Here is a 21,931-nt window from a genome sequence, read left to right on the forward strand (position 1 = left end):
ATAGTGTCAGGAATGCTACCTGAGCTGAGCTTGGAGAGGGATGCTGAGATCAACAAAAAGTACGGTTTTTTTTTTTTTTTTTTTTTTTTAAAGAATGTTGGGATTAAGGAAGATTTAAAAAAGGATAGATTCATTGCTTGGTGTGAATTGGCATGATAATGACTGGAGAAAAGACAATTACTCAACTTTTTTTTTTTTGTTTGTTTGTTTCTGTTTCTTCTCTCAAAGAGAAGTATTTTTCAAGAGAGAAAAGATCACCGAGGTGTACTTATGTTTCTAGCCAGTCCCTGAAAAAACAGCCCCAGGAGTCACGAAATCTGGTCCTTGCTTCTGGAGGGACTGCAGCCACTCCAAAGTTCTCTACGTCAAATGGTTCAAAATCAGAAATGACGTTGAGTTGCACCCCAAAGATCATGGGACTGCTCCATCTGATTTTCAACAGAAATCTTCGATGAAAACAGGGTATTTAAAAGATTTTCCCTTCCTTTCCTCCCTCTTTCCTTCCCTCCCTCCCTCCTTCCTTCCCTGGGCCACACCAGTACATTTTTAACTGACTCCGGCCTAAAACAACAGACAGCCCTTGTAGGTTTCCTACACCCCCACCAAAGCGACAACCGAGTCCCTCCGCGGAGTTCTGCGACTCTCCAGGGTGCGGGATCCAGCACGGAAACTGAACGCCACGCTCTCGGCGCCGCGGGGGCCGAGTCTGCCGACAGTTTGGTAAGAGGCCCTAGGGGGCGGGGTTTGCCATGGCCCCGCCTCTTTCACCGCCCCTCTTCTTCCGACGCCCGGGAGTGACCCTCCCCTTCCCTCCGCCGCCCCCCATGTTGTTCCTCCGAGCAGGCCCAGCTGTCGCCGCGGCCCTTGTCCGAGTGCTCCTGCCCCGCGGTTGCGCCGCTATGCATACCGGCAGTTTCACGGTCTCGCAGCCCCTCAATTACCGAGGCGGGAGCCGAGTGCAGCCCGCCGACGACTCCGGCACCGAGAAGGCTTACGAGCCGGCCACGGGTGACTGGCAGGAGGGGGACGGGCGGGGGGCGGGCGAGGGCTCGAAGCGGGAGGGGGAGTGGAGAGACATGGGAGAAGGGGGAGGGGAGGAAGATGGAGAGGAAGGGAAAGAACGAAGCGGGAGGGGGGTGCATGGAATAGGAGATACAATTTCTCAAATTTTAGCTAAATCTAGACTTCTGGCCTCAATTTCCCCATCTCTGAAATGAAGAGAAGGTCCTGAGACACCCATATTCTGCCAGAGAAGCAGGGTCCCTTGGAACAGTGGGCATGGTCCCCTGCGATGCTCGCGACCACCTGGGACCATAGTAATCCTAGGCAGCGTGTGATAGATAACGTATAAGGGCTAGCGCCCTGCGCGCGTTACTGTGCGACCCTCTTGATCTTCGCCATTGCCCTGGGAGGTGGATGTCACTTAATGTCAGACACTCCCCTTTTCAGATAAAGACCCTGGGGCACAGAATTAAATGATTAAATGCAGCCAATAAGTGTCCGAGGCTAGATTTAAACTCTGGTTCTGTTGATTGCAGGCGCCGTGCTTTTTCACACCCTGCGTTCTAGGTGCCTTCCCCGGGTACCAAGTCCGAAACCACCATGGAAGGAGGTCCTCGAGGAGGGAGGAGGGATGAGGATAGGAGAATGAGCCAGAAGCTTTTTTTTTCCCCCGCGGCCAGATCTTTGGACTCCGCAGAGGGTAGAAAAGGGGGTGGGGGACGGAGTTCTTTCCTTGGTCCTGGTTAGGAAGGGAGAAGCCTAAAGTAAATTTTGCCACAGCTGTTTTCTACACGGGACTTTAAGGTTTACAAGACGTTGCACCGGTAATCACATTTGGAGAGCCGAAGGACATTTTAGAAGTTGTAGTAGAGACTTATAAGCATAATTATCTGGGATTCTCACAACCATTCTGTGAAGTCCCACATTTTGTCCTCCCTAGAAGGATTTCTTTGCCTCGGGGATTGTGCAATAGTTATTGGAAATCGATTTTTTAAAATCCTTTTTAAATTACTGTTTGCTCAATTTAGAGTTTTGCTGCCCCAGAAGGGAGATGCAAAGTTTAAGTGAGACTGATAGCCTAATTAGCCTGATCTAGCAGTGATCTTAATACCAATTTAGTGGAGTAAGTGACTCAGTAGAAAGTGTAAATGGCAGAACTGGCCAGAAGTGAGTTTTGAGAGGTTAAGAAACCTTCTCTGAGATCAGAAAAATCCAACAAGCCTGCTGATGAGGTCATCTAAGAAACTCCGTGCTATAAAACACAGGTGTCAAACTGACTTGCTGAGGACCAAATATAATTGGGAAATATTTAAAATAATTAAAAATTGGGAAAAATTAAGATGTAATTGGGAAATAGGTAGCCAAATAAATAAAATATAATGAAAGAGATAATGTTAATATGTAATTAATATGTAGTCTGTATATTATGTACTCTTTATATTTGAGGTTGATACTCTTGCTCCAAAGGGTGGGATTAATTATTGTCTTCCACACAAACTATCCTTTGTTTTGATGGTGTTGAAACTGGTGAAGGTAGGGAAATGAAAGTAATAAGTGTTTATTAAACACCTACCATGTCAGGCTTTTTACATAATATAATAAATGTAAAATAAATATTTCATTTGAATCTCATAATAACTCTGGGAGATAGATGCTGACTTTACAGTTAAAGAAAGTGAGACAGAGGTGAAATGGCTTGCCTAGGATCGCAGAGTGTCTGAGGCTGCATTAAATTCAAGTATTCCTGACTTCAGGCCTAGTGTTTTATCCACTGAACATTCCTAACTACATTGCCTGCATAAGTGTTTATATTGGAAATATATCTTCTTTTTATTCCCATTTTAGGCCGAGTAATAGCTACTTTCCTTTGCTCCGGAGAGAAGGAAGTAGATTTGGCAGTTCAGAGTGCAAAAGCTGCTTTTAAAATATGGAGGAAAAAATCAGGCATGGAACGTTCCCGAATTCTTCTGGAGGCTGCCAGGATAATTAGAGTGTGTTGGTTTTATTCCTTTTTATAGGACTCTTCCCCTTTTGGAAAGTTACCCTTGAACTGTTCAGTTGGTTTTTTATGATGCCTGGGCTTAATGTAAAACTACATGATATGTAATTTAGTTTGGGAGGAAGTTCTATTTACTTAGCTCAGCTGATCATATAGGGCTGTAAATGGGTCTTTATACTTGGTTTATCTTTGCTTGACAGTAATTCATGTTGTAGTTTGTTCACTTTTTATCTTGTTTTATGCTCTTTCCTCCTTGCCTCTTAATTCCACTGAAACTTAAGTGACCCTCCTAACTTTTTCTGGCCTATTTATTGTCTTCAAGAATCTGTATATATATTTTTATTCATATGTTTTTACTCTATTTAGATAATAAGGACTCAATTTAATTTGCTTTATATAGTATTCAAAATCCCTGATTTCTTTAGAAACTTGCTATAAATGCAGGTTAAAAGCCCTTGATAGATGTGAGAATGATTTCACAACTTTTCATGATCAAAAGTTGTCATCATCTTGGTAGTAATTACATTAATGAACTTCTCTAAACTTAGCTGGGTAAATCCTTTGAGATATAAGATTGGAAATCTTTTTGGGTATATGGTAGTAGAGAATTTTGCTTCCTCTAGGAGGTGAAGTCTGGAAAGCTTTATGTCTTAAGAAATAGATCCCTGTTGATTCTGTAGTAAGTAGCATTCTGAATTGTCAGGGAGGATGGAAGGGAGCTCTCTGAAACATTCAGGTGCTTTTTGTTGTCTTATGTCAAAACATCTATTAATAACTATGATTGTTTAGTTAAATGATCTTTTCCTAAAGAACATAGGAAATGATAACATAAGGATAGAAAGAAGTCTCAAAGACTCTATTCTCTCTGCAGAATGGCCTAAATCAGTGCCAAAGGACAGCTGTAAACTTGTTTTAAAAAGAATTGAGAGAATGAAACTTCCCAGCCTTTTCTGGGAAATATTCCAGTGTCTCATAACCTTTAAGTCAAAAAGTCAATTAATCTTTTTCTCCTAAGTCTTTTGCTTCTTGTACTTTTATAATAAAACAGAATACCTACACCTAGCTACTTTGTCTTTCTATATGTTATAGATTTTATTCAAGCCATTTGGGGATATTTAGTCCTAAACATTATTGGTTCGGAAAATCTTTATTTTTACTATTTCATACAGTTGATTAACTGTTGCCAAATAGATGTATTTATAAGCCATCATGCTAACATGTTCATTTACAGTGGAAGATCATTGATGGTTGGTTCAGTAATTGATAGCAGTCATCCATTTACATTTATTACAACTAAAAAAACCAGGATTGGAAGATTTCTTTGAACATGAAAGTCAGTAGAAGAAAAAGGAAGCAGATAATTTTAAGAGAATTTCAAAAATACTAGTAACAACTTTTCCATCTTTATTAAAATTTTCAGACAATAATCCACATATACATCAGGGACATTCTTAATATGGGTATGATAGCAGGCCATTATAAATGATGTTATACAATGGACCGCATCATTGTGGTTTCATAGTTGATTAAAAGATGTGGCCAATATAAGATAAGATTGTGCTTACTATTTGTTGACTATAAAAAACAACATTTTATTTACTAGATTAAAACTTCTTAGAGGCTCCTAATAAAGTATTAGGATCAGTCATAGAAGAGTATACTCTGTTCACTATTAGGAACAAATAAATTCTTTTTTTTTTTTAATTTTATTAAAGCTTTTTACTTACAAAGCATATGAATGGGTAATTTTTCTGACATTGACCCTTGCATAACCTTTTGTGGCAAATTTTCCCCTTCTTCCCTCCACCCTCTCCCCAGCTGGCAGATAGTCCAATACATGTTAAATATGTTGAAATACATATTAGATCCAATGTATGTATACATATTTATACAGTTATCTTGTTGTGCAAGAAAAATCAGATCAAGAAAGAAGGAAAAGAAAAACCGAGAAAGAAAACACATTGCAAGCAAATAACAACAGAGAGTGAGAATGCTATGTTGTGTTTCACACTCTGGAACAAACAGATTCTAAAAAAAAGAGAGTATATGCTCATCAAAGGCATTGGCCATTGTTGTGGAGCATCTCCAGTATATATTCCAATGGCAGAGGGATTCTGTGATATCCTCCAGAAGCTCTTGTTTGCAAATGGCATTGTGCTCATTGCTTCTGTCCTAATAACCCCAAGCTTCTCCCTAAAATAAAGACATAACTTACTAATATTAGGGTTATTGAATAAGGTTATCTGCTTGTAAGTCAGAAAAATCCTACAGTTTCCCAAGAATTACAATAAAACTCCCAAAGGACAATGGAGAACTGCCTAATTTCTGTTATTTCAGTTTGTCTGTCCTCTCTTTCTTTTATGTTGTTCTGTGTCTGTCTATATTCCAAGGTATTGAAGTAAGGTTTTCTTTTCAGATAAATCACTTTCTTTTTATCATTTTTTTGAAGGGCCTGTTTTTTAAAAGGTTATAATTTTTGTTGCTTTCCTTTTTTGTATTTCTTTATGTCTTTGGGGAGCTGTGGAATGTGAACTGGACAAATCCAGGACTCCAAATGAGTATCATAGGCCAAGTTTGATGGAAGAATTATTTTGTAATTCCTGTCTGTTGAATTCCTTTGGATAGAATTCAAGGGATTGATATTTATGAATATTGCAATGGCAATTGTGTACCAGATTATTTTTTAAAAATTCTCTACGTTTTTTTTAATGAATATGTATACATATTCATCAAATATATTTAATTAAATATATATATTGTAAATAAATATGCATACACACACACACACACACACATATATATATCCTACCTACATATACACATGCAAATATGTGTGTGTGTAGATATAGGTATATGTTGTTGTTGTTTGTCCTTTATTCTGAAGAGGACCACAATCAGGGAGGTGACACCACAATATGTAAGTGAATTGGATTACTTCCCTGATGTCATAGGTGTGTGTGTATGTGTATGATATGAATAGATTTCCCCTAATCCTCTTTTCCTAACAGCCTAAAATTAATCTTTAATTTGATATCAGTTCTACAAGTATTTGGTGGGGGGAACTACTATTGGATAATAGTTGTGTTTCTGTTTTTCCCCATAGTTAGTATCATTTTTTTTTTTTTTTCATTCTCTTCCAGGGACAATTTTTTTATTGCAAGAACTAGACATCTTATTTATTTTGCATAGTTTGAGAGTGAATACACTCAGAAGGTATCATGCCCTTAATCTGTTTTTTCTTCATTACTTGAAGGAACGGAGGGATGAAATAGCGACTGTGGAAACCATCAACAATGGAAAATCTGTCTTTGAGGCTCGATTAGATATTGATACTTCTTGGCAGTGCTTAGAATATTATGCAGGATTGGCTGCTTCCATGGGAGGTAAGATCATATTGTTAATGACACACTGAGTCTTCAGCCATAACTAGGATAATTTTATTGTAATGGGAGTTAAGATTTTAACCTCTCATTGGAGAAACCCTTACCTGGTTTAGTTATTTCATTATTGGTGTCTCCTGTGCTCTGACTCATAAGTCTGAAAGTTCTTAGATGTTTGCATCTAGTATAGTGGCCTCTGCACTCTGAACACTTTCTAACTGACTGACTAGGGCCATCTGACCAAGAAAGTGTTAATTCTTTTGCTAATTAGTGTGAGAATCCTAACCCTGCTTCAACTCTATTCTCATTGAATAATTCTTTATATTCCAGTGACTCCTTCTATTTAATAAAAGAGATAATTAGCTGGATTTTGGAATGAGGATTAAGTTGTTACCATTCTGATCCAGTATTTGGGAAATTATTGATTACTCACTATGTAAGATACAAAAGTAGTATGGATCACAGTTCCTGCTGTCAAAAAGTTTGCAATGTTGTTGAAAAGATAGATTTTACATATTTGAAATAAAGGGAAAAAAATGACTTTTTTAGTTTCAGAATGTAACTATTTCTCTGACCTTCTCTTTTTCTGTCTCTCTGGTATATGTATGTGTTTGCATATTTGGGTTTTTTACACCTGTATATAGGTTTATATATTCACACATATTTATACATATGTGCATATATACATATGTATATTGCATATATATAAACACACACACACATACATCTTCACACAGAGTATCAAGTTTAGTTAGGAATGAAAGAGATCCATGTAGACTAGTTATCAGAGAATTAATGATTCATGGGTGATGTAAAAATTGAGCTAGATTTTGAAGGATGGGGGGGAATTAAAGTAAGTGGAGAATTAGGGGTAAGTGGGAAAGACAACAGGATGGCAGGCATAAGCATGTTATTATGCTTGGAGAACATCGAGGAGACAGTCTAACCAAGGAGGTATTTGTTGGAGATAATGGAGTTGTGTCTCTTAGAAGAGAATAGAATTGTATCTTTCCTTCTGTGTTTCTCCTTAGGTGAACATATCCAGCTGCCTGGTGGATCATTTGGCTATACCAGACGGGAACCTCTTGGAGTATGTGTAGGAATTGGAGCATGGAACTACCCTTTCCAGATTGCTAGTTGGAAGTCTGCCCCAGCTTTGGCTTGTGGTAAGGTTGTAGACATTATAGCCTGTTCAAGTTAAGGCAATAAATTCTTATTGAATGTATTCGTGCTATATGTAACTCAGAAAAGGAAGGCCCTAGTGCATGTGCCAAAAACTTGCCTCCAGTCCCTGTATGTTGAAAGAAAAGGAAAGTAGAAGAGTATTCCAAAGATGTGGACTGAATAGGTGGTGAAGGTGCCCGAGAGTTAGAAAGCTGGGGGGAAAGATAAATTCTGCTTTAGACATTTGGAGTTTGGTATACTGATGGAACCTGCAGTTGTTGCTGTTGGTCTAGAATTAAGGAGAGAGACTGGTGCTAGTTTTACAGATCTAGGAGTCTTCTGCATAGAGATGAGAGTTGAACCCATAGGAGCTTATGAGGATCATCAGAAGAGATTACAGTGAGATAAGAGAAAAGGGCCTAGTACAGTATGCTAGGGGACACTTATCCATAGGCAATGAGCCAAGGATGGATGAGTTATGTGTCATGACTACTTTAGGGAGAGAATGTCCAGAACTAATGCTAGTTGGGTTCTAGCATTAAATGCTATAGAAGAGTCAAGAAGAATAAAGACTGAGAAAGGACTGTTGGATTTGACAATTAAGAAATTGTTGGTAATCCTGGACAGTACTTTCCATTGACTGATAAGGTCAAAAGCCAATCAGATTGCAGAGGGGTAAGACAAAGAATAAAGTTGAAAAAAGCAAGAGGCATTGAGTAGGCAGATGGTTTAAAAATAATCATCTAGAGGGAAGGAAGTTAAATTCTTTTTAGAGAAATGTATGAAATAGATCTAGGACATTATAATTGGGGAGGTCTATTGAAATTTTATTCTTTTAATTGATTTATGCCCTTATTTTGAGCCATATCCTCACATTGATATTGATTAGTGAAATGAATTGATAGGGAAAGTGTCTGTCGTCCTTTAAAGGGGAATTCACTAAATGGAAAGAGCCAGTGTGGAAGAAAAGTGAAATGTATTCTTTAGCACAAAGATGAGTGGAAAGGAAATTAACCTGTAAGTCTTTTCTAACATTCCCTGCTAATCTTTCCCAACCAGAGCTATCCTTCTCTTTGCTATGCAGGAAATGCCATGGTCTTTAAGCCTTCTCCCTTCACACCTGTGTCAACTTTGCTGTTGGCTGAAATCTATACTGAGGCTGGGGTGCCTCCTGGGCTCTTCAACGTGGTGCAAGGTGGGGCTGCCACAGGCCAGTTTCTATGCCAGCATCGCGATGTGGCCAAAGTTTCTTTCACTGGGAGTGTGCCCACTGGCAAGAAGGTGCTTAAGAAGGGGGCTTGGGCAGCTGGGATCTGGTTCCCATGTTAATCAGTTAGATGCTGTGGTCTCTCAAATTTAGCAGATTTTCTAACATGCCTACCCACTGATTTTAATTTTTTTTCCTAGCTTGTGCTGGGGAGGTGTGTTTTTGATTGAAAGTCTAGACTTATCTAAATGGTATTAAGGTAGGCTGTCAGTAGACTGCAGGCAGTTAAAATGGTATGTTTATGTAGCATAAAATTAAGGTGGAAATCATTATCTCCTTCTATTTGTATGTGTCAGAGGATGAGTTTAATATTTCAGAGGGTAACTGTTTCTCTGTATTGTTTAGTGATTTACTACTTCAAATATGGGACTTGAGAAGATAGAGTTTTAAACTGTATTTTTTTAGATAAACCTCTTTTCTCCCCAGTTTAATATATGCTTTGACCTCCAGTCTATCTCATGCCTAGTAATTGTAAAAAGACCTTTTTAGCCATTCATGCATATTAATGTAGTCTTTTTTTTTCTGCTCTAATTTCGAAATTTAATAAGTATTTGGTATTAAGCATCAGTGGAGAAAAATATATTTTAAGTGAGCTTAGATCCCCAAATCAGCTAGTCAACAAACATTTATTAAGTGCTTAGAGTCTTTTCCCTCTAGGAGCTCCTGTTCCAGTGGTAGCAGAAAGGGAGACAAAATATAAATAACTAGATAGAAGATGTGTGCATTGTAAAGGGAAGGGATCTTAGAAGGAAGACTTTAGCAGTAAATGGACTTGGGAACTCCTGCACAAGATGGGACTTAGGCTGGGTCTTGAAGGACACCAAGGATTGGAGGAGCTCCAGAGCATTGTGGGCTTTAAGGACTAATCACCAATATTCATGGGAGATGATGTGTGGGAGGAGGCCAAAAAGGGAGGAAGATAAGGTGATTACTGTTTCATCTGTGAATGTTCTCTGTGTTAGATCATGGAGCTGGCCTCTAAAGGTGTCAAACCTGTCACCCTGGAGCTTGGAGGCAAATCTCCCCTTATCATCTTCTCAGACTGTGATATGGAGAATGCTGTGAGGGGGGCAATGATGGCCAACTTCCTTACTCAAGGAGAGGTACGCATCTTCCTTTATGAAAAGGAATGCTAATAGTAGTAAAAGGCTCTTGTATATGAAGGACAGTTGTATATTAGTTGAGCTCCTGTTGGGGGAGCTGAGAAGGAAGCAGATGTTTATTTACTTGCTTTAACTTTAGAGATAAATAATTGTGAAGTACTTAATTTTTAATTGGATTAAGTCACAGAATGAAAGTATCTCATAAATATAAAGGAATTCAGAAGCCATATGTCCCCACCTATGGAGAGTTAGAATTTCTCTACAACCTTCATACCAAGTGGTCATCTAGCCTTGGATAAAAGGTCTCTAGTGAAGGAAGGATCTCCTGTCCTGTTTCATTTCTGAATGACTATAATTTTTTCTTTTCTTTGCTTCTTTTTCTGCCTTTTGAAGCCTTGAAGTTCTTTCTTTGAAGAAGAACAAATCTAATTTTCTTTCAACAACCCAGTACTTCATATACTTGAAGGCATCTGTTGTATTGTATCAAGATTTTTTTGAGTCCCAATTGTCTCTTACTATCTCTCCTAGTTTTGTGTCATCTGAAAATTTGATAAATATACCATCTATGCTTTTTATCAAAGTCACTAATAAAAATGTCAAATAGCAAAGTGCCAAGGATAACCCCACTACAGAACTTCTAAATTGACTTAAAGTCATGAAGTTCAGCTAGTTACAAACCTGTTATAGTTATACTACTGTCTAATTCACTTTTTTCCATCTTATCCATACAAGTAGCACGAGAAGATTTTTATTTAATCAGTTCTTTTCTTTGTTCAGCTCTCCAGCATCACCCTCATTGTTCATTTTTGGTAGCCTGATCAGGAAAAGACCTGATCTGACCTGAGCTGTTTTTGATGAAGTGAGGGTAACTGTGATCACCTCATCTTTTTTTAGACAAATCATCCCTATAATATACTCAGTAACTTTGCTAGAATCAAAACAGGCTCACTGGCTCATACTTCACAGATTCCGTTCTTGTGAAAATTGGCACATTTGCTCTTGTCATGTATTGCTTGTCTCATTTACCATGAGATTCCAAAGCTGACTTAAAATAGCCCAGCAGTCATATCTGCTGGCTTTGCCATACTTCTAGGTTTGAGTAAATTTGGGTGTTCTCTTTTCTCTCCTTATCTATGTTGTATTTTGACATCCCTCCTTGGTCCTTTTTGTTTGCCTTTTCTATTCAAAAAATGATTCTCCTTAGAACAGGAACAGAAGTAAGATTTGGGCCAAATGATTTCTCTTGGGAGAAGAAAAATCAGTGATTCGTAAACTTTTTTTTTTTTGATACTAACTCCTCCTTCTTGCCCCTCAACATCCCATGTTCTTCTACAAAGTATAATTTAAAAAAACCCCAAAATCCCAACTCAAAATGGCTAGTATGAGATAGTAGAATAGTAATGACCTAATGATGGTTTTAAAATAAACATCTTAAGTCAGACAAATCATAAATCCAGTAGAATAAGTTTATGTCTAAAAAAGACCATGTCGTTTGTTAGATGTTACCTAAAACTGAAAAATGCTCAGGGATAGCAAGAACTCTTGTTTTTCTTCTTAGGCTTTTCATATTTTAGGTTTTTTAATTCTTGTACAGTTTATGCTCTGGGTTTTATTCTCTGCCCACTCTCAGGTTTGCTGTAATGGCACAAGAGTATTTGTGCAAAGAGAAATTCTGGATAAATTTACAGAGGAAGTAGTAAAACAAACCAAAAAAATAAAGATAGGGGACCCTCTTCAGGAAGACACAAGAATGGGTCCCCTCATCAATCGATCACATCTGCAACATGTCCTTGGGTTCATTGAGCAGGCAAAGAAAGAGGTAAGAAATAAGGAGAGTGTGGATTTCATTTTTCTTGTCAGTTATTACAATATTTGATTCTTCTATATTCTTATTTTTACCTGGTTACTACTAGTCTAACCTGTAAAGCGTTCTTCACCATATACTGTTTATTTATCTGTTTATGTTCAAAGTCTTTAGGCTTTCTTCTTCCAAGATCTTTGATTACTTCTCCCACTTTTTAAAAATCTTATTTTTTCTTATTGTTCACTTTTTGACTTCTTTCCCAGGGTCTCTGCCTCAAATGACTTTTAGAGGCAATAAAACTGGGTGTTGGGCTTTTTCCTTCAGGCATAGATAGTGGAGTCCCATCTTCCTGACAGTCCCTGCTCCTACCCAGGTACATGTCCGTGGTATCCTGTTCTAATCCATTTTCTGGCTTAGCACTTCAGAGAGCTACCGCTAGATGGCGGTGGCTCCAGACAGACTAATAATATATGATAGTTAACATTTCTGATCATATACGTTTATGACAGCAAGACTTCTCTAGGCATCTTTGTTTGTCAGTGCTTACATTTTGTTCTTTAAAGAATGAGACACTGCCTAGACATTTCTGTATCTTGTTACCCTATTTCTAAAGTAAATTTGTTAAAATAAGACATAGAAATTCCTTTTTCTGTCCCCAGCACTTGGCACACTGCCTGGTATCTTTTGATGCTTAATAAATACTTATTGAGTTTTTGATTCTTAGGGATGACTTGGGGATGACAGAAGTTGGGAGGAATGGATAATATGTTAAGTGATAGAATCATAATTCCACAAAATACAAAAAGTTTGAGCTACAGGATTTAGTGATTGTAGAACTTTGTTGGGGAAACTTTCTAACAATATATGTAACTCAAAATTGTGTTTAAGAAAAGTAATTCTTTTGTATTCAGCTATCTCAGAACTTGGAAATGCTAGAAGGATTACAGGTGTTCAGAAGTAGAATGATTTCAAGAGCAGGTGGAGAATATCTGGTTACAGGACACAGGATAGGAATTCCTGGGATTGTAGTCATTTATAAACCCACTTGGTGGGGTGTAGACTCTGTTTAGCATGGAGAGATGGATGCATCCTTGTAGTGATCTTCTCAAGAGGGTCAGAGAGGGAATGTATACATTTTTGAGGGAATTCCTTTGAGGGAAATCCATCTCTATGCTGCCTATGTTCTTTTTACCTCCAGTAATGTAATTTCCTGCTGCTGGTGGTGTTGGAAGGAGTCCTGTTCATTAATTACCCTGTATAATTTGAAAGCTTTGCACCGAGGCCTCCAAACTTCTCATTTATGGTTTTGTTTGTAAAAGACCTCTTGTTTCCTTCACAGTCCATTTAGTTGAAAGACTGAAATTTTACCCATGTGTGGTTTCTTTTGATGTGAAATTAAGGAGCCGATGATAGAAGGGTCTTAATAGGTTAACTTTTCTGAGGAAACATGCTATTATTAAAATCCAAGTCATCACTTGTTCTAACCATGCTTCCTATGATAATTTTGCCAGAAACAGGTCCTTGCCTTTTATTTGATTCCTGTCTTATTATGCATCAGCAGACTGAAGAGTGCAGTATAATACCATGCTTGAAGTCAGAAAGATCTGAGTTCAAATCCAGACTCAGATACTTAGTAGTTTTCTGACCCTGAACAAGTTCCTCCATTTCTTTCTGTCACAGTTTTCTCATCTCTGAAATGAGGATAATAAGGTATTTGATAGCAGAGGTGTATTTTTTAAACTTTTTTTTTTCTTTCTGGGTAAGGTGCATATTTTCTCTCTTATATGTCTGCTCTTTGGTCTCTGCTGTAGCTCCTCTCCCTTCTCTTTCGATATTCACTCTTCCCTTGATGTTCTCATCTGCTTCTGTGGATTCCATTAGATCTTTCCATAGGTGACTCCCAGGTCTGTGTGTCCTACCCCAGTTTCTTTCTTGAGCTTGGACTACCAAATGTCCATATGGCATAATGAGAAGAGTGGAATTGGAAATACTGTCTGTCTGTGGGCTGGGGCTGAGACCTGGAAGAGAAGCCAGGAAAGTATTTGAGAGAGTCATTGGGAAGAAGGAGGGTCAATGAACTCTCCTGGTGACTTTTAAAACTCTTTTCTTCTATATGTCCTGTGGAACAGGACCAGGAGCTCCTCTTTAGCTTTGTGTTTTGGGCCTCCCCTGCTAAGCACAGGCAGCATGACTGGGAAATGCCTGGGAGAATTTTAACTTGCGGACTTGTGTTTACCTACAATCTACATTGGTTTTATTTGTAGGGTGCTAAGGTGTTGTGTGGTGGAGACTTGTATGTTCCAGAGGATCCCAAACTAAAGGATGGCTACTATATGACACCCTGTGTCCTAGGTATGTCCTTTTGCCCTTGCGTCTGGAATTGTATGGAAGCTAATTCCATGAGCATGACCATAAACAAGGAGAACTATTAAAAAAATGAAGATTCCGAATGAAGCTGTGAATCTGTTTCTTACGGCTTGGTTTTAGAAATAGAACATTGAACAGGGTAATCCCAACACTGCCTTGCTTGTCTGCTGTCTTCTGAACTTTCTTCTGCTCTCTAATTGCTTTTGTTAGTGGAATTTTTCTTTTTCTCTTTGCCTCATTATCATTAATCCCTCTTTCTCCACCCCATTCACCACACCCATCTCAAAATAAGGTCTCCTTGTAACAAATGAAGGAAAGTAAATTGTTGTAATGTGTGCTAGAATCAGGTATATTCTTGAAAATCCCAAGAATTATTTTGTATTGTTTGAAAATGTATGTCTCTTGCTTCTCCTACAGTCCTTCACCTCTATACCAAGAGATGGAGGCCACAGATGGCTTTATCAGTTTAACATGTGTTGAAATCAGCATTGATTGTCAGGTCCTGCCTTAAGGGTTTTCATCCTCAATTAAGAGCAATTTATATGAATTAAAGAGTAATAATAATTGCAGTAATAGGTAATATTTATTTATTGTTATAGGCACAGTACTAATAAATGCTTTACAGTTTTTATCTCATTTGATTTTCAGAGCAACCCTGAGAAGTAGGAGTAAGGAGAATAATACAAGAAAACTTTAAATAATGTATCTAGAATAAGACATGAAGGTCCTGTAATAGAAAAATGCAGTTTCACTGGATCCAATTTAGCTATCTTTAAGTACAGAGAAGAAGAGCTTTGATTTTGTGCTTTTGGAAGATTAAAACATAACTTGGCAAGACAATTCTGACCCTTTCTCCCCCCTCTTTTTTCTACTTATTTTCTTCTACTTATTTAGTTAAGTACAATCAACTGATTTTGTACCCTTACACAACATAAAACAATCTTAACTAATGGCCTTTTGTGTATTTCTGGATCTAATAAAAATTTATGATAGGTTAGTATACTTTATCTTAATGATAAGAACAAGCTAATTTTTAATAAATTCTGGAGTCATATTTTTTGCATGTATATTTGAAAGAAAGGTTAAAGAAACCTGGCATAAAGACCAGGACACAGGCATTTTATACATGTAGTTTAACTTTGAAAATGGGCCTCATCTTAGTACAATTCTCAATGTATGGTTAAAAATTGTGAAATCAGAGCTAAGAAAAGTTCTTAACATAGACGTAATCTTCACCTGCCTCCATTCCCTTGAGAGTCATAGGTGATTGAAGGTCATTTTTATTTCTGATTAAAGGTCTAGTGACTTAAATTTTAGGTAAGAATTGGACCACTTTTTCTTTCCTGCTCCTTGAGTATTTGATTCCTGTCTTGTTCTCATTTTTTTCTTTCTCTTAAAAGTTTTTTAAAAATTCAATTTTATTTTATTTACAGGTCTCAATTGTCTCCCTTTCCTTTTGTTCTCCTCATTGAGAAAACAAGAAAAATGAAACTCCTTACAAACATGTATAATCATCTAAAACAAATTCCTACATTATAGCTTTTAAAAAATGTGCCTCCATATTCACTCTGGAGTCCATAAACAGTCTATCTGGAGGTGGGCAGCATGTTTCATCTCCCTCATTCCTCTTTATCATATCATTGGTCTACAGATTCACAATAGAGGTAGAACAGTCTGATAATATAACATTCATTCATCTGCTAAATATCGGTGATAATGAAGTCTTTTGGTTAATTAAATATTGTGGTTATTAGTTGTTGTTTTGATTACAAATTTTCAAAAACATTTTTGATCTAAACTAATTATAATTTAACTGTTTCTCCTGAGTTGGCAGAGTCTCTTAATTTAGTGCTTATCTTGCAGCATCTTCATTGTAGACAGTTGTAATTTTTGTGCTGTAGATTGTATTAAAGGCCCACTGGTTTGAGAAGTCTGGTGAAGGAGCTTGCTATCTAAATTGGGAATTGGCAATCTTCATTTGGGGCCAAGTCTTGCTTTTGTATAGCAGTTGAGCTACGAATTTTTTTTTCCTCAAAAGCGAGAAGTGGGCTAGAATTGCTGTGGTTTGCCAAGCCATGATCTAAATCACTGTTCATGTTTCTGCCTATGTGGATTCAGTAATGCTATTAGGTTAGCTTAAGTGTAAAGAAACTATTCAATTTCATCATAAAGTGAATAACTAGCTCTTCATTTATCAGTTTTATGTTTATTAAACTTATTTCGGATTTTCATGTTAGGTAAAGAAGCATGTACCTGTAAATAAAGCTTTTTTCTTTCTTTTTCTTTTTTTCTTTTTCTTTCTTTCTTTCTTTTTTTTTTTTTTATGTTGTTGTTGAGGCAATTGGATAAGTGACTTGCCCAGGATCACACAGCCAGAAAGTGTTAAGTAACTGAGATCAGATTTGAACTCAGGTCCTCCTGACTTCAGGGCTGGTGAATAAAGGCTTTTTGCAACAATTTAGACAAGAAAAATAATTTCATGTATCAAGACCAGTTATTACTTCCCTAACGTATGTTTTTGTTTTTCTTTTCTTGCTTACAGGAAATTGCAAAGATGGCATGACCTGTGTGAAGGAAGAGATCTTTGGACCAGTGATGTCCATTTTGCCCTTTGACACAGAGGCAGAGGTCCTCGAGAGAGCGAATGACACCAACTTTGGTCTGGCAGCCGGTGTCTTCACCAGGTGTGCCTGACTTTTCAGAAGCTGTTCCCTAGGAGTGGGGCTGGGATTTCTGTCCAGGTGCTGCTGTTCTGCCATTTCTTTTTGTTTTTCATGGCCCAGGCTTGTCGGTAGGAGCCAAGAGCTTAGTCCTTGTGTTAGAACTTTGCAAAGTGAAAATGATTTTCTTAGTAAACATGAGAGCAAGGATAGGGTTTTTTTTTTGACATTGTATCATTTGATCAGACATTAAGTACCTACTACATACTAGGATACAAAGAAAGGCAAAACGCCTAGTCCCTGCTCTCCAGTAGCTCACAATTTAACAATACTGTACATAAACAAGATATATACAGGATAAGGTGGAGTTAATCATGAGAGGGAGGGCACTAGAATTAAGGGGAAGAAGATCCAATAAAGGCTTTTTGAAGTACAAGGTGGGACTTGAAAGAAGTCAAAGAAGGTAGGAGACAGGAAGAAGGTGTCAGAAGATAGAGCATCCTGTGTGAGCAATAGGCAGGAGGCCAGTATATAAGGAGACTGAAAAGAGGGAGGGAGTATGTTATAACAAGAACACTAAACAAAGGATTTAAAATTGGTCCCTAAAGTAATAGGGAATCACAGGAGTTATTTAAACAAGATCAGACCTTCTTTTTGGCAGCTGATGGACTGGAGTGGGGAAAGATGAGGCAGGAAGAGCGACCAGAAGGGCAGTGGTCCCTACAGTGTCAGAAGAGAAAAGGGACACCTGTCAGCAAGGTTAGGAAGGTAGAATTGACAGGATCTGACTCCAGCTTGGCTCTGGGCAGTGAGAGGGAGGACTTAAAGATGGGTGCAGGAAGGTTCTGAAATAGGAAGAGGCTATTTGCCATCCATGGCCCTCTCCTACTTTATGTTGTATATTTGATAATCTAGAGATATGCAAACTTCTGCCCATTGAGATGAGGCAGAATCCCCATTATTGCTGTGGTTTTGAGCTGCATGTATAGAGACCACAATATCCCAAGAAGCCCTTTTTGGGATCTGGGATTTGAGCTGGTTGAGTTTATAGGCCTCAGGTTTTGCTCTGCTTTATAGACGTTGGCCTTATTTCACAAAGGGAGAGAAATGCTTTGCACATCTTGATAGCCACCATTGATTTTTATGAAGCTTTTTGATGTGAACCCATAAAATCCCAAACCCTATCTACTCTGCACCAAAGGTAAAGGTCTTAAAACCATTTTGGAAGTGATAATTGGTTCTTACTCAGTCATTCTCCTGGCTGAATAACCTTTGAAACCTGTTGGTTGCTTGCAAACTTTGATCTCTGAAAGTAATAAATAATTGTTTCTTTTCCCTGCAGGGACATCCAGCGGGCTCACCGAGTGGTGGCTGAGCTTCAAGCTGGAGTGTGCTACATTAACAATTACAATGTTAGCCCAGTGGAGTTGCCCTTTGGTGGCTATAAGATGTCAGGTGAGGAACCTGGGAAAAAAAGAGAAAAATGAGGGGTACCCTAGGGACACTTGAGGCTTTTAACATCCCAGTACTGGAGAACTCAGAAATGTGTGCATATGTGCTTGATCACACACACACACACACACACACACACACACACACACACACGCTTTCTCTCCAGCTGATGGAATCACTTCCATTGTGATCAGATCTTCCCCAATTTAGGCTTAGAGTCTTAGTGATATTCACAAAATTTTTAGAACATTACTTGCTTTTATATAACTGTTGGTCAAAACACATTTATTATAATCTCACTCTCAGTCACTTTGGCTTTCTTTCTTTCATTCAGGATTTGGCAGAGAGAACGGCCGGGTGACAATTGAGTATTATTCACAACTAAAGACCATCTGCGTTGAGATGGGTGATGTGGAGTCTGTATTCTGATGAGTTGAGGCAAAAATGTGAAAACAGCATCATGTGGTGGAGTCGCAAGATGAGCATCTTGACACCGAACATGACTGAACACAAACTGAGACTTGGTCCTGTTCGGCCTTTGGAATTCTGGTCCTTTGGAAGGAGAGGATTGACTGACAATCTTTTCCCCAGCCCAGGTTTCCTGTTAAAAACATGTACTAACATTTTCTTCAGATTAACCAAAAGAGCTGGGTTTTTTTCCCCACTCTGAATCTCAACATGACCCTAAAGTGCCAACTCTTAGTTCTCTCTAGGAGAGCAGGATTGCCTAAGACTTCAACAGATTATCTCCAGCAGTGGTATTTGATGCTTCTCTCTAATCTGTTTTAAAGTTATTAAGATGATAATTTTGCTTGGTGATTACTTTTAATAAATATCCTAGTCTCATCCTGTTGTTGGAGAAAGTCATCTTTGTAAAAAGTAGATAGTCTTCTCTCCTACTTAATAGAATTATTAAATTGAAGTATTGACCAGAATTTTTAGCATAGTCATATTAAAGACTTTGCTTATTACCTGAGCCATTATGGAAGTTTCTTTGACTTCCTTCTTGAGATATCTTCTGGCAAATCCTTAGTAGAAAGGTTTTTATAGGAGTGAACCATTCAGATTAAGCTGAAGCAAACAAATCTCGTTTAGAATCCCATTATAAGAACATCTAGCTTAACTGAATTTAAATATATGTGCTGAGCAAAAAAAAGCAAGAAATAAAAATTTTATGATTTCAGGACCTCATTGAATCTATCCTTAGAAGAGAGCATGCAATAAGAACTATGAATTTGCTGTTCTCTGTCTCAGTTCCCACATTCCTCCCTCTCAGTTTGATTCAAGATCACATCATCCCCTGCTCAGTATGATTCTAGAAGCTCCTCTTCTTAAGACATGCAGACAGTCTGTTCCTTCTGCTTAGATTGAGCTAATGGGACAGATGGCCCTCCTTGGCTTTCTTGGCATTCCTGGTCTCTGCTGAATGTTCTTTGTTTTCCTCTTGTAATGGTAATAAAAGAAGTGATCACAGTCTAATAGAATCCTACTTCTTTGTGAAACTTGTTCATGAGCCTTTTTTTTCCCTAATCGTTGATTTTCCTGTTTTTGTTTTTGTTCTATTTGTATAAAAGTCTCAGTTCAGCTTCTGATCTAATCAGTAGCTTGGCGACTGGTCATCAAGAAAAATAAAATTTCCAAGCAGATCTGAAATCCATGTGTTGAGGCAGACAGCCTTCTTTTTGCCCAGTTTTAACATTTTGAAAATGTAAGGGGAAAGGTCCTGACTTTTCTCCCACCTCCCGGAGGAAAGGTCTTGAAGTCCCTGCCTCTGCACACCATGGAAATGAATTAGGTTGGGAAGGTAGGGATGAGTCTGGAGCTAAACCTCTGAGTTGAAGGGGAAGGGGAAGGGCTATGAAATTAACTCCACTTGGATTCATCATGGAACTAGATTGGGTAGGTGGCCTCTGGGGGCTTTTGTTCACTTGGTTTCCTGCTCTCTTCCTCATTTGGTTGCTTCTGTTGCTCTTGTTTCAGCATGGATCTGATCACCCCAGGCAGAAACTTGGGCCACAGCTATCGCCCTCCCCCTGGTATTCTAGCTCTCCCATGGCCTCTCTGCTCATCACAGTTGGACATCCCTAAGGTTCTTTACCATTTGCCCACATGAGAAGGGGAATTCTTATCTCATGCATGCTGTCTCCTTTGTTAGGATATAAACTGTTTGAGAGCAGGAACAAGTGCTTATTAACTGCATTTCATTAATTAAAAGGAATATTTCTCTGAGAAGGATAGATTTGGAAATAAAGAACAAAAAATAGGATAGAAACTACATCTGTGATGTCACTGATCTAGGGAACTCCTGGTACAGAAACTCCCTCTACATGCAGTGCATTCTCTGCAGTTATTGTCTTAAGGTTCCCTGGAGCACTGAGAGATTGTGACTTTCCCAGTGTCACACAATCCATCTATGTCTTCAATTTAGATTTTACTGGTTTTGAGAGCATCTCCTTCTCCACTATTCACACTGCTTCTCATAAAAAATTGAAGAATATTTGTAATGCTTTTAAGAAGGAAGAAGGAAATACACATTCTTTAGTACTGGAACTTACAAACTGATTCTTAGATCTTATTTTCAAACTTATTTTTATATCTTCAATATATGCATATATTTCTAAATTATAGATGTTTTACCGAGCTGCATATTCCACTATTCCACTGCTCTCTTTCCCTGTTGATGGGAAATATCCCTTTCTGATGTTTCCTCTTAACTTCTGTTTCAGTAGATGGCACCCAAGCTGAAGACATCAATCATCTCTCTCACCATCATTACCCATGACCAGGCACCAAGTTTAACTCTTTCACTCCGTTTTTTTGTTCCTAACCTTAGTTTCCCTTTTCAGATCCTTGTTACTGACCACTTGGGCTATTTTGTCTTTTATAATCTGGCCCTTCAGGGACTCTCACATGCTCCCTAATTTAGCCAAAATAAGTCTTCATACGGTTGCTTACATATGATTCTTCTGCCTCCTATGCCTGGAATTTACTCCTTTCCCCACAACTCCATGTCTTAGATTAGATTTTAACAAATGAGGAAAAAAACCCCAACAAACAGACAATTGTCTTGGTAGGACCAAGATAGAATAGAAAATAATAACGTCAAACTGATATGACATGCAATTAAATGACTCACTCCTGAAATGTTTAAACAAGTTATTGTTTGCAAAAAAATGGATAGCAAACAATTTCATCAACATCAGTTATGATTTTTTTTAGAACTTTTAACAGATGAAAATCAATTGCCATAATGTGACCAAAAGAGACAAAAGGATACCTTAGGCAGCAAACACTTGACAAATAGAGTAGCTGAAGGTAGCCCTGGTTAAACATTAAAAAAATAATAACTCTTGTAAGGAAGAATGATGGAAATTTCGGGGTAGTTCCTTCCAGATGACTGCTGTTTAGTTTCACCAAACTTTCATTAATTGGTTTTTACTTTATTTCTTCACTTTGTTTTAAAATTCTCAACAAATCATCCTGAGGGAACTTAAAGATAACACCAGAATGAGGATAATAAGTTAAAGTAAAATAGAAATGGACTGCAAGGATTTTCATAAATTATTTCTACCATTAAAGATGTTATCATCTCAGTGAATCTCATAGTTCTGGATGTGCTTATAAAAGACAAATGCCACTAAAAAAAAAAAAAAATGAAAAAAAGTAGTTGTCTTGTACCAAGTATAGGGAGAGGAGAGCCACACTAGAAGTATCAATTGTGAAGACATTCAAG

At 38.0% G+C, this 21,931-nt stretch overlaps 1 protein-coding gene across 1 annotated transcript; it reads left to right on the plus strand.

The window, feature by feature from the left end:
- Window positions 1-793: 793 nt before the first annotated feature.
- On the plus strand, window positions 794-19,700 carry ALDH9A1 (aldehyde dehydrogenase 9 family member A1). Its single transcript, XM_051999100.1, has 11 exons — window positions 794-1,008; window positions 2,848-2,993; window positions 6,255-6,384; window positions 7,413-7,547; window positions 8,630-8,826; window positions 9,775-9,915; window positions 11,546-11,734; window positions 13,984-14,071; window positions 16,629-16,770; window positions 18,089-18,201; window positions 18,533-19,700. Exons 1-11 carry the CDS (start codon window positions 825-827, stop codon window positions 18,625-18,627), a joined length of 1,560 nt encoding a protein of 519 aa, XP_051855060.1. The 5' UTR covers window positions 794-824; the 3' UTR covers window positions 18,628-19,700.
- The last annotated feature ends 2,231 nt before the right edge of the window (window positions 19,701-21,931 follow it).

This window comes from Antechinus flavipes, chromosome 4 (genome assembly GCF_016432865.1).
Source record: "Antechinus flavipes isolate AdamAnt ecotype Samford, QLD, Australia chromosome 4, AdamAnt_v2, whole genome shotgun sequence".
In the NCBI taxonomy this organism is placed as follows: Eukaryota; Metazoa; Chordata; class Mammalia; order Dasyuromorphia; family Dasyuridae; genus Antechinus; species Antechinus flavipes.

Bases quoted from the DNA above. Each gene is read 5' to 3' on its own strand.
- ALDH9A1 (XM_051999100.1), top strand. From the start codon at position 825: ATGTTGTTCCTCCGAGCAGGCCCAGCTGTCGCCGCGGCCCTTGTCCGA. The intron at 11,735-13,983 runs GTAAGAAATAAG...TTTTATTTGTAG, and splicing joins TTGAGCAGGCAAAGAAAGAG to GGTGCTAAGGTGTTGTGTGG. The intron at 14,072-16,628 runs GTATGTCCTTTT...TCTTGCTTACAG, and splicing joins TATGACACCCTGTGTCCTAG to GAAATTGCAAAGATGGCATG.